Source organism: Pecten maximus, chromosome 13, assembly GCF_902652985.1.
Source record: "Pecten maximus chromosome 13, xPecMax1.1, whole genome shotgun sequence".
NCBI lineage: Eukaryota > Metazoa > Mollusca > Bivalvia > Pectinida > Pectinidae > Pecten > Pecten maximus.
In genome coordinates this window covers 38,910,169-38,921,659 of record NC_047027.1, presented here as the reverse complement: position 1 = coordinate 38,921,659, position 11,491 = coordinate 38,910,169, and the positions used below count along the sequence as shown (strand labels likewise).

At 43.2% G+C, this 11,491-nt stretch overlaps 1 protein-coding gene across 1 annotated transcript in view; it reads left to right on the top strand.

Annotated features, from left to right (window-relative positions):
• The first annotated feature begins 1,272 nt into the window (after positions 1-1,272).
• LOC117340761 (alpha-1A adrenergic receptor-like) overlaps positions 1,273-11,491 on the top strand; it is a 46,915-nt gene continuing 36,696 nt past the window's right edge. The window contains exon 1 of the mRNA XM_033902521.1: positions 1,273-1,864. Within this exon, the coding sequence (XP_033758412.1) occupies positions 1,273-1,864 (592 nt within the window). The remainder of the gene's footprint in view (positions 1,865-11,491) is intronic.

Sequence of the window (11,491 nt, the reverse complement as noted above, 5' to 3'; positions counted from 1 at the left end):
TGCATTTGACAACTATCCGGTAAACTATCCGGAAGCGACATGACATTCCGCACCTGCGCACATAGGGCGATAAACGTTACAGGGGAGAAAACTTTTGGATAACCGTGAAACGGACTATTCTGACACTGTTTATTATGGCCATTGAGTATTCTGACACATTGTCTAATCTTACCATTAAATATTCCGACACCTTGTCTAATCTGACCATTAAGTATTCAGCCAACTTGTCTAATCTGATCATTGAGTATTCTGACACACTGTCTTATCTGACCTGAAAGCTACATACAGCTGAATAAGAAAATCTTATAAAATAAAGGAATATACTTGACCGGGCAGGGAATCGGATTAGACAGGTTAACTTCTAAATCTGATATATTTCTCTCGGCCTCAAGTCTCGGGGATTATCACTTTTTTCAGGTTAACAATTCTTTGTATTAACCTAAACAAAATCAATAATTATATGTTGTTGGAATATTTTTGAACTGTTAATTTCATTTTCTTAATTAAAATTTGTTTTATCTAATGCTTGACAAACACCATGTCATCGAACTATGTAATGTACAGAACTTATCTTTAAGACAAAGGAAATCCAGGATCAGTAATTGACATCAGAGGAAGCTGAGAAGGAAACCCGCCGTAAGAAACAGTATTTGTAAGTGAGAGATCGCGAGTGCCACTAGCCTGTAGGACCTGGTACAATCTGGCCGTCAAATCGATCACATATAGCTCGGAAGGCAACGCGTTAGTTTATAGCAAACATCGCTCTGAAACAGATGTGGCATTATGTGGAACGAGACGGAGCCACCGGTCACTCTGTCCCCAGAGGGCGCTGCTATAAATACAACTAACATATCAAAGGAGCACTTTGATTTAATTGTTTTAATTCCTGGAAGTATATTTCTTTTAATTGATATCATAATTGTTGGAGGAAATGTCCTTGTGTTGATGGCGGTTCATCGTCATCCCAAACTTAAGAAAAGTGTTACAACTTATTTCGTTATAAACTTGGCGTTTGCCGATCTGTTGTTAGGGATCGTTGTGCTGCCTTTCTCGGCCATTTTGGATATTTTGGACTCGTGGCCCTTTGGAAAGATACTATGTATAATTTGGGCCAGACTGGACGTGTTTTGTTGCACATTGTCCAACTTGACACTGTGTGTGATAAGTGTTGACCGATATATAGGCGTGACCAGGCCCCTTCGTTACACCGTCATCATGACGAGACGGAAGGTCATTATATTAGTTTTCATTGTGTGGTTATGCTCCGTTGCGATGACAGTCCCGCCGTTGTTTGGGTGGGGGACATCAGCACCCCCAAATCCCTCAATGTGCTTTCATAATATGGACACCGGCTATGTACTGTTCAGTGCGTTTGGTCTGTTCTTTTTACCCACGATCGTCATGAGTTGTTTGTATTTACGCATTTTTCAAATAGTTAAACGGAATTTAAAAGCAATGAAAACCGGTGTGAAATCTATGGGTAGTGGATCAAATGACATAAATTTACGGATACACCGAGCCAGGCCTAAACGTATACATGATACGTCTGAAGGCAGAAACAACAAAAGTTTCATCAGTAATGCCTCCGATGATTCCGGAAGTGACGTCAGTATTGTAACGGACGTGTCAAACGCAACGGCACACGTTTATGCCATTTCAGCAACGAAGATAAGTGAAACAGATGTCGATGTACCCGTGTCTGCTGATTACTGTGATATTGCAAGGAATAAAAATGAAGCAGTGTCTTCAATGAGGAAAAGAATTGCTTGTTTTAAACAGGAGAACAAAGCGGCGATTACGCTCGGCCGCGTCGTTGGAGCTTTCGTTGTTTGTTGGCTTCCATTCTTCGTGTATCTCCCATTAGGTAGGTATTATTTGATGTTTGTTGGCTTCCATTCTTCGTGTATCTCCCATTAGGTAGGTATTATTTGTTGTTTGTTGGCTTCCATTCTTCGTGTATCTCCCATTAGGTAGGTATTATTTGATGTTTGTTGGCTTCCATTCTTCGTGTATCTCCCATTAGGTAGGTATTATTTGTTGTTTGTTGGCTTCCATTCTTCGTGTATCTCCCATTAGGTAGGTATTATTTGTTGTTTGTTGGCTTCCATTCTTCGTGTATCTCCCATTAGGTAGGTATTATTTGTTGTTTGTTGGCTTCCATTCTTCGTGTATCTCCCATTAGGTAGGTATTATTTGTTGTTTGTTGGCTTCCATTCTTCGTGTATCTCCCATTAGGTAGGTATTATTTGATGTTTGTTGGCTTCCATTCTTCGTGTATCTCCCATTAGGTAGGTATTATTTGTTGTTTGTTGGCTTCCATTCTTCGTGTATCTCCCATTAGGTAGGTATTATTTGATGTTTGTTGGCTTCCATTCTTCGTGTATCTCCCATTAGGTAGGTATTATTTGATGTTTGTTGGCTTCCATTCTTCGTGTATCTCCCATTAGGTAGGTATTATTTGTTGTTTGTTGGCTTCCATTCTTCGTGTATCTCCCATTAGGTAGGTATTATTTGTTGTTTGGTGGCTTCCATTCTTCGTGTATCTCCCATTAGGTAGGTATTATTTGTTGTTTGGTGGCTTCCATTCTTCGTGTATCTCCCATTAGGTAGGTATTATTTGTTGTTTGGTGGCTTCCATTCTTCGTGTATCTCCCATTAGGTAGGTATTATTTGATGTTTGTTGGCTTCCATTCTTCGTGTATCTCCCATTAGGTAGGTATTATTTGATGTTTGTTGGCTTCCATTCTTCGTGTATCTCCCATTAGGTAGGTATTATTTGATGTTTGTTGGCTTCCATTCTTCGTGTATCTCCCATTAGGTAGGTATTATTTGATGTTTGTTGGCTTCCATTCTTCGTGTATCTCCCATTAGGTAGGTATTATTTGATGTTTGTTGGCTTCCATTCTTCGTGTATCTCCCATTAGGTAGGTATTATTTGTTGTTTGTTGGCTTCCATTCTTCGTGTATCTCCCATTAGGTAGGTATTATTTGATGTTTGTTGGCTTCCATTCTTCGTGTATCTCCCATTAGGTAGGTATTATTTGTTGTTTGTTGGCTTCCATTCTTCGTGTATCTCCCATTAGGTAGGTATTATTTGATGATACAAACAAACCATTGGATATCTATCTTTGAATTCCAGTATGTTTTTGTTGATAAAACATCCAGTAAATAGTATGTAAGGCCGAGGGTATGATATCCGTACGTGTAGTGTTCTATGATACAGCATCATTCTTATAACAGCTTTTACAAATACTGTTTCCATATTGAATAATTATTAAATTGTTAACTGATTTATTAATTACTGTAAGATATACAAGCAAGGTTACTTAAGCATTGAACTGTTTTTGTATGGTATTTATGATCTACAATGTATTTGAATGCCAGAGCTTTGCAAGCAAACAACATACGCACATTATAATTTGTTTGCTGGCAAAGCTCTGGTATCAAAATAGATCATAAATAACATACTTAACCAGTTCAACGCTTATATTTACATTCCTTTTACGTTTTTCATTTTTAAATGCTTCAATTCATATTTAAAATTCATAATTCCAGCCTTATCGACAGTCAGCAGATTTTTTGTCAGTCGCTGGAACAGCCGGAATATGGTCGCGTGTTTTTTTGGCAAACAAAATAGTACATGGAACTTTTTAAAGCAAACTCATTTTATGATCAACGTAATGCGCAAATGGCATATTTTTTATAACAAATAATGTAGACAAAATAATTAGTCGTTAAACTTAATTATCCTGGATGTTGTAGTTCCGGTTTGTGTTGTATTAATACGCTGATAAGTGTAGCGCGTGATGGATGGCTATTAAACGTACATCATTGCAAGAGCTCTCAAACAGACCATAAAGTGACAATGCCAGACAAATGTAAATATATGTAAACAAACGTTATATATCCTTTTATAAACAAACGACGTTGTAATTTATCATCCCTAAATGCAATTCACATTTGGAGCCATTTAGAATAGTATATACGTGTAGTTTAGTTCCCGAAAGTGTCACGTGTCATTGTACAATCTCTTTATTCCAGAATTCGTAACCCGCCGTCTGTATCTCTATATTTGGTCCCCACTGCATGGTCGGAGTGTTTTCTCCTTTGTCTTCCTTTATGGAGACCTGGTGGAGCCCGAGAATAATGCCCGCTGTATATCACACTGTATATTGGTTGTAGTAGTCGACGAAAAGTAGGGTCCCTGCATAATCCTGTCATTTTTTCTGTAACTTCCACTCAGACTTTCCAAATCTGAGCTGATCCACTAACAATTACAGAATCTTAGTCTATACCATCACGTCTTTTTATCTGTTTTATTTCTATTTTCTCCTAGACACTCGCCCTCGTGTCCTCATATAGTCTAGACTGTTTTCTCCTAGACACTCGCCCTCGTGTCCTCATATAGTCTAGACTGTTTTCTCCGAGACACTCGCCCTCGTGTCCTCATATAGTCTAGACTGTTTTCTCCGAGACACTCGCCCTCGTGTCCTCATATAGTCTAGACTGTTTTCTCCGAGACACTCGCCCTCGTGTCCTCATATAGTCCAGACTGTTTTCTCCTAGATACTCGCCCTCGTGTCCTCATATAGTCTAGACTGTTTTCTCCTAGACACTCGCCCTCGTGTCCTCATATAGTCTAGACTGTTTTCTCCTAGACACTCGCCCTCGTGTCCTCATATAGTCTAGACTGTTTTCTCCTAGACACTCGCCCTCCTGTCCTCATATAGTCTAGACTGTTTTCTCCTAGACACTCGCCCTCGTGTCCTCATATAGTCTAGACTGTTTTCTCCTAGACACTCGCCCTCGTGTCCTCATATAGTCCAGACTGTTTTCTCCAAGAGACTCGCCCTCGTGTCCTCATATAGTCCAGACTGTTTTCTCCTAGACACTCGCCCTCGTGTCCTCATATAGTCCAGACTGTTTTCTCCTAGACACTCGCCCTCGTGTCCTCATATAGTCCAGACACTTTTCTCCTAGACACTCGCCCTCGTGTCCTCATATAGTCCAGACTGTTTTCACCAAGACACTCGCCCTCGTGTCCTCATATAGTCTAGACTGTTTTCTCCTAGACACTCGCCCTCGTGTCCTCATATAGTCCAGACTGTTTTCTCCTAGACACTCGCCCTCGTGTCCTCATATAGTCTAGACTGTTTTCACCAAGACACTCGCCCTCGTGTCCTCATATAGTCTAGACTGTTTTCTCCTAGACAATCGCCCTCGTGTCCTCATATAGTCCAGACTGTTTTCTCCTAGACACTCGCCCTCGTGTCCTCATATAGTCTAGACCGTTTTCTCCTAGACACTCGCCCTCGTGTCCTCATATAGTCTAGACTGTTTTCTCCTAGACACTCGCCCTCGTGTCCTCATATAGTCTAGACTGTTTTCTCCTAGACACTCGCCCTCGTGTCCTCATATAGTCTAGACTGTTTTCTCCTAGACACTCGCCCTCGTGTCCTCATATAGTCTAGACTGTTTTCTCCTAGACACTCGCCCTCGTGTCCTCATATAGTCCAGACTGTTTTCTCCTAGACACTCGCCCTCGTGTCCTCATATAGTCCAGACTGTTTTCTCCTAGACACTCGCCCTCGTGTCCTCATATAGTCCAGACTGTTTTCTCCTAGACACTCGCCCTCGTGTCCTCATATAGTCCAGACTGTTTTCTCCAAGACACTCGCCCTCGTGTCCTCATATAGTCCAGACTGTTTTCTCCTAGACACTCGCCCTCGTGTCCTCATATAGTCCAGACTGTTTTCTCCTAGACACTCGCCCTCGTGTCCTCATATAGTCTAGACTGTTTTCTCCTAGACACTCGCCCTCGTGTCCTCATATAGTCCAGACTGTTTTCTCCTAGATACTCGCCCTCGTGTCCTCATATAGTCTAGACTGTTTTCTCCTAGACACTCGCCCTCGTGTCCTCATATAGTCTAGACTGTTTTCTCCTAGACACTCGCCCTCGTGTCCTCATATAGTCCAGACTGTTTTCTCCTAGACACTCGCCCTCGTGTCCTCATATAGTCTAGACTGTTTTCTCCTAGACACTCGCCCTCGTGTCCTCATATAGTCTAGACTGTTTTCTCCTAGACACTCGCCCTCGTGTCCTCATATAGTCCAGACTGTTTTCTCCTAGACACTCGCCCTCGTGTCCTCATATAGTCCAGACTGTTTTCTCCTAGACACTCGCCCTCGTGTCCTCATATAGTCCAGACTGTTTTCTCCTAGACACTCGCCCTCGTGTCCTCATATAGTCCAGACTGTTTTCTCCTAGACACTCGCCCTCGTGTCCTCATATAGTCCAGACTGTTTTCTCCTAGACACTCGCCCTCGTGTCCTCATATAGTCCAGACTGTTTTCTCCTAGACACTCGCCCTCGTGTCCTCATATAGTCCAGACTGTTTTCTCCTAGACACTCGCCCTCGTGTCCTCATATAGTCTAGACTGTTTTCTCCTAGACACTCGCCCTCGTGTCCTCATATAGTCCAGACTGTTTTCTCCGAGACACTCGCCCTCGTGTCCTCATATAGTCTAGACTGTTTTCTCCGAGACACTCGCCCTCGTGTCCTCATATAGTCCAGACTGTTTTCTCCTAGATACTCGCCCTCGTGTCCTCATATAGTCTAGACTGTTTTCTCCTAGACACTCGCCCTCGTGTCCTCATATAGTCTAGACTGTTTTCTCCTAGACACTCGCCCTCGTGTCCTCATATAGTCTAGACTGTTTTCTCCTAGACACTCGCCCTCCTGTCCTCATATAGTCTAGACTGTTTTCTCCTAGACACTCGCCCTCGTGTCCTCATATAGTCTAGACTGTTTTCTCCTAGACACTCGCCCTCGTGTCCTCATATAGTCCAGACTGTTTTCTCCAAGAGACTCGCCCTCGTGTCCTCATATAGTCCAGACTGTTTTCTCCTAGACACTCGCCCTCGTGTCCTCATATAGTCCAGACTGTTTTCTCCTAGACACTCGCCCTCCTGTCCTCATATAGTCCAGACACTTTTCTCCTAGACACTCGCCCTCGTGTCCTCATATAGTCCAGACTGTTTTCACCAAGACACTCGCCCTCGTGTCCTCATATAGTCTAGACTGTTTTCTCCTAGACACTCGCCCTCGTGTCCTCATATAGTCCAGACTGTTTTCTCCTAGACACACGCCCTCGTGTCCTCATATAGTCTAGACTGTTTTCACCAAGACACTCGCCCTCGTGTCCTCATATAGTCTAGACTGTTTTCTCCTAGACACTCGCCCTCGTGTCCTCATATAGTCCAGACTGTTTTCTCCTAGACACTCGCCCTCGTGTCCTCATATAGTCTAGACTGTTTTCTCCTAGACACTCGCCCTCGTGTCCTCATATAGTCTAGACTGTTTTCTCCTAGACACTCGCCCTCGTGTCCTCATATAGTCTAGACTGTTTTCTCCTAGACACTCGCCCTCGTGTCCTCATATAGTCTAGACTGTTTTCTCCTAGACACTCGCCCTCGTGTCCTCATATAGTCCAGACTGTTTTCTCCTAGACACTCGCCCTCGTGTCCTCATATAGTCCAGACTGTTTTCTCCTAGACACTCGCCCTCGTGTCCTCATATAGTCCAGACTGTTTTCTCCTAGACACTCGCCATCGTGTCCTCATATAGTCCAGACTGTTTTCTCCTAGACACTCGCCCTCGTGTCCTCATATAGTCCAGACTGTTTTCTCCTAGACACTCGCCCTCGTGTCCTCATATAGTCCAGACTGTTTTCTCCTAGACACTCGCCCTCGTGTCCTCATATAGTCTAGACTGTTTTCTCCTAGACACTCGCCCTCGTGTCCTCATATAGTCTAGACTGTTTTCTCCTAGACACTCGCCCTCGTGTCCTCATATAGTCTAGACTGTTTTCTCCAAGACACTCGCCCTCGTGTCCTCATATAGTCTAGACTGTTTTCTCCTAGACACTCGCCCTCGTGTCCTCATATAGTCCAGACTGTTTTCTCCTAGACACTCGCCCTCGTGTCCTCATATAGTCTAGACTGTTTTCTCCTAGACACTCGCCCTCGTGTCCTCATATAGTCTAGACTGTTTTCTCCTAGACACTCGCCCTCGTGTCCTCATATAGTCCAGACTGTTTTCTCCTAGACACTCGCCCTCGTGTCCTCATATAGTCCAGACTGTTTTCTCCTAGACACTCGCCCTCGTGTCCTCATATAGTCCAGACTGTTTTCTCCTAGACACTCGCCCTCGTGTCCTCATATAGTCCAGACTGTTTTCTCCTAGACACTCGCCCTCGTGTCCTCATATAGTCCAGACTGTTTTCTCCTAGACACTCGCCCTCGTGTCCTCATATAGTCCAGACTGTTTTCTCCTAGACACTCGCCCTCGTGTCCTCATATAGTCCAGACTGTTTTCTCCAAGACACTCGCCCTCGTGTCCTCATATAGTCCAGACTGTTTTCTCCTAGACACTCGCCCTCGTGTCCTCATATAGTCTAGACTGTTTTCTCCTAGACACTCGCCCTCGTGTCCTCATATAGTCAGACTGTTTTCTCCTAGACACTCGCCCTCGTGTCCTCATATAGTCCAGACTGTTTTCTCCTAGACACTCGCCCTCGTGTCCTCATATAGTCCAGACTGTTTTCACCAAGACACTCGCCCTCGTGTCCTCATATAGTCCAGACTGTTTTCACCAAGACACTCGCCCTCGTGTCCTCATATAGTCCAGACTGTTTTCTCCTAGACACTCGCCCTCGTGTCCTCATATAGTCTAGACTGTTTTCTCCTAGACACTCGCCCTCGTGTCCTCATATAGTCCAGACTGTTTTCTCCTAGACACTCGCCCTCGTGTCCTCATATAGTCTAGACTGTTTTCTCCTAGACACTCGCCCTCGTGTCCTCATATAGTCCAGACTGTTTTCTCCTAGACACTCGCCCTCGTGTCCTCATATAGTCTAGACTGTTTTCTCCTAGACACTCGCCCTCGTGTCCTCATATAGTCCAGACTGTTTTCTCCTAGACACTCGCCCTCGTGTCCTCATATAGTCCAGACTGTTTTCTCCTAGACACTCGCCCTCGTGTCCTCATATAGTCTAGACTGTTTTCTCCTAGACACTCGCCCTCGTGTCCTCATATAGTCCAGACTGTTTTCTCCTAGACACTCGCCCTCGTGTCCTCATATAGTCCAGACTGTTTTCTCTTAGACACTCGCCCTCGTGTCCTCATATAGTCCAGACTGTTTTCTCCTAGACACTCGCCCTCGTGTCCTCATATAGTCTAGACTGTTTTCTCCAAGACACTCGCCCTCGTGTCCTCATATAGTCTAGACTGTTTTCACCAAGACACTCGCCCTCGTGTCCTCATATAGTCTAGACTGTTTTCTCCTAGACACTCGCCCTCGTGTCCTCATATAGTCCAGACTGTTTTCTCCTAGATACTCGCCCTCGTGTCCTCATATAGTCCAGACTGTTTTCTCCTAGACACTCGCCCTCGTGTCCTCATATAGTCCAGACTGTTTTCTCCTAGACACTCGCCCTCGTGTCCTCATATAGTCCAGACTGTTTTCTCCTAGACACTCGCCCTCGTGTCCTCATATAGTCCAGACTGTTTTCTCCAAGACACTCGCCCTCGTGTCCTCATATAGTCCAGACTGTTTTCTCCTAGACACTCGCCCTCGTGTCCTCATATAGTCCCGACTGTTTTCTCCAAGACACTCGCCCTCGTGTCCTCATATAGTCCAGACTGTTTTCTCCTAGATACTCGCCCTCGTGTCCTCATATAGTCCAGACCGTTTTCTCCTAGACAATCGCCCTCGTGTCCTCATATAGTCTAGACTGTTTTCTCCTAGACACTCGCCCTCGTGTCCTCATATAGTCCAGACTGTTTTCTCCTAGACACTCGCCCTCGTGTCCTCATATAGTCTAGACTGTTTTCTCCTAGATACTCGCCCTCACGTCCTCATTTAGTCAATGCTACAATGTATTTTCTCCTAGACGTCCTCCCTCGTAAAATCCTGATTGTTTTCTCCTTGAAAGCCGTACTTTGAGGTCTCCTAGAATCCCGTCCTTATGTGACTCTGACTGTTGAGGTCTTCTAGACACATGTCCTTATATGACCCTAACGATGGTGTTATCCACAGTAACCATAGGAAATCTTCGTTGCCAACTGTGGCCATGTTACCGTATACGCAGTCAAAATTAGGAAGAATCCTTTTATTAACATCCGAAAATCGTTGAAATACCGTACCGTTGCCAACTACAGCTAAGATAAAATATTCCCAGTGAATCTATGTAAAGAAAACATAATTATTAACGAAATTAAAAGAAACAACTCATCATTTTTGTTTAATTCCGATAACGTTATTAGTTAATTGATACATTCACCATCAACATTTTCCGTCTCGGATTAACGTTGTCAAGCACAGCGATTCTGTAGTGACATGGTTTAATGTTCTCTAAGAACTGTACGCTTCAGTCATTTGTTGTTAGCTTACCTCGTGGAGAAGTTAAATATGCACCAATTTCCGCAATATTCATTTTAGTTTTTGACAAAATACTCACTTGACGTTAGCTTTTTGTACAGATGGTCGGGTATCAGGAGAACTTTCAAAATGGCGCCGTCTAGTTGACGTTCCGTAACGTCACCAAGAGACCACGTCATCAACTATATGTTACCGGTTCCCGTTCTTATCATTTTTTTACTGTTTATACCCTTACTTATTCGCAGTTAGAGTTTACTACGCTGGAGATTACCAAAAGTAATACACGTAGTTATTTACATTTATCGGTTCTTGTTGGCTTTGCAATATAGACATTTATTTCTATGTTAACTTATCTATAGTTATTCTTTTTCATAGTACATTATCTTTTTTTACTACGTATTAAACAGTGACTCAGTGCTAATGATGTTGCCCTTTACCTACACAGACACAAGGATTGTCACGTGACGTGTCGCTGTTGTTGTTCGCCGCGGTCGTTACTAATGAGCGTTTGACTGACGTGGATTGAACCCCTCTATTAGCGTTGAGACAATCAGTAATGCTAATCACGTGATGTAAATCATCCTTTTGGAGCAATGATGTATAAAGATGTTCGGAACTCTTCTATTTAGTCTGTTCTATCCTTGTTCATTACTTGGACATCCTTTACCTCACCAGTTCAGATGATAATCGGTGTTGTTGACATCAATACGTTGTATTATGTCTGCTGTACAATTCTGATAATGGTTTAATGGACTATTTGTTTGTCCATACATGAAGTGATTTTATCTAATCAGTGTGTACAACTGATTCCTGCTACATTTAGCCATTCGTGTTTGTACATCGCTTGACCCTTCAGACATCGATGATCAGATTTAAAGTAACAGAACTCTATCGGAGGCTCTGAATTGATATCTCACATGGTTTTGATTTTTGTTTTTTGTTTTTTTTTTTGTTCATGCACTTTGAAAAGAATGCATTTAGAAAAATACATTTTACTTATAAATATCAACAGCTGTATGGCCAGAATTCCTTAAGACGTTTGATTAACA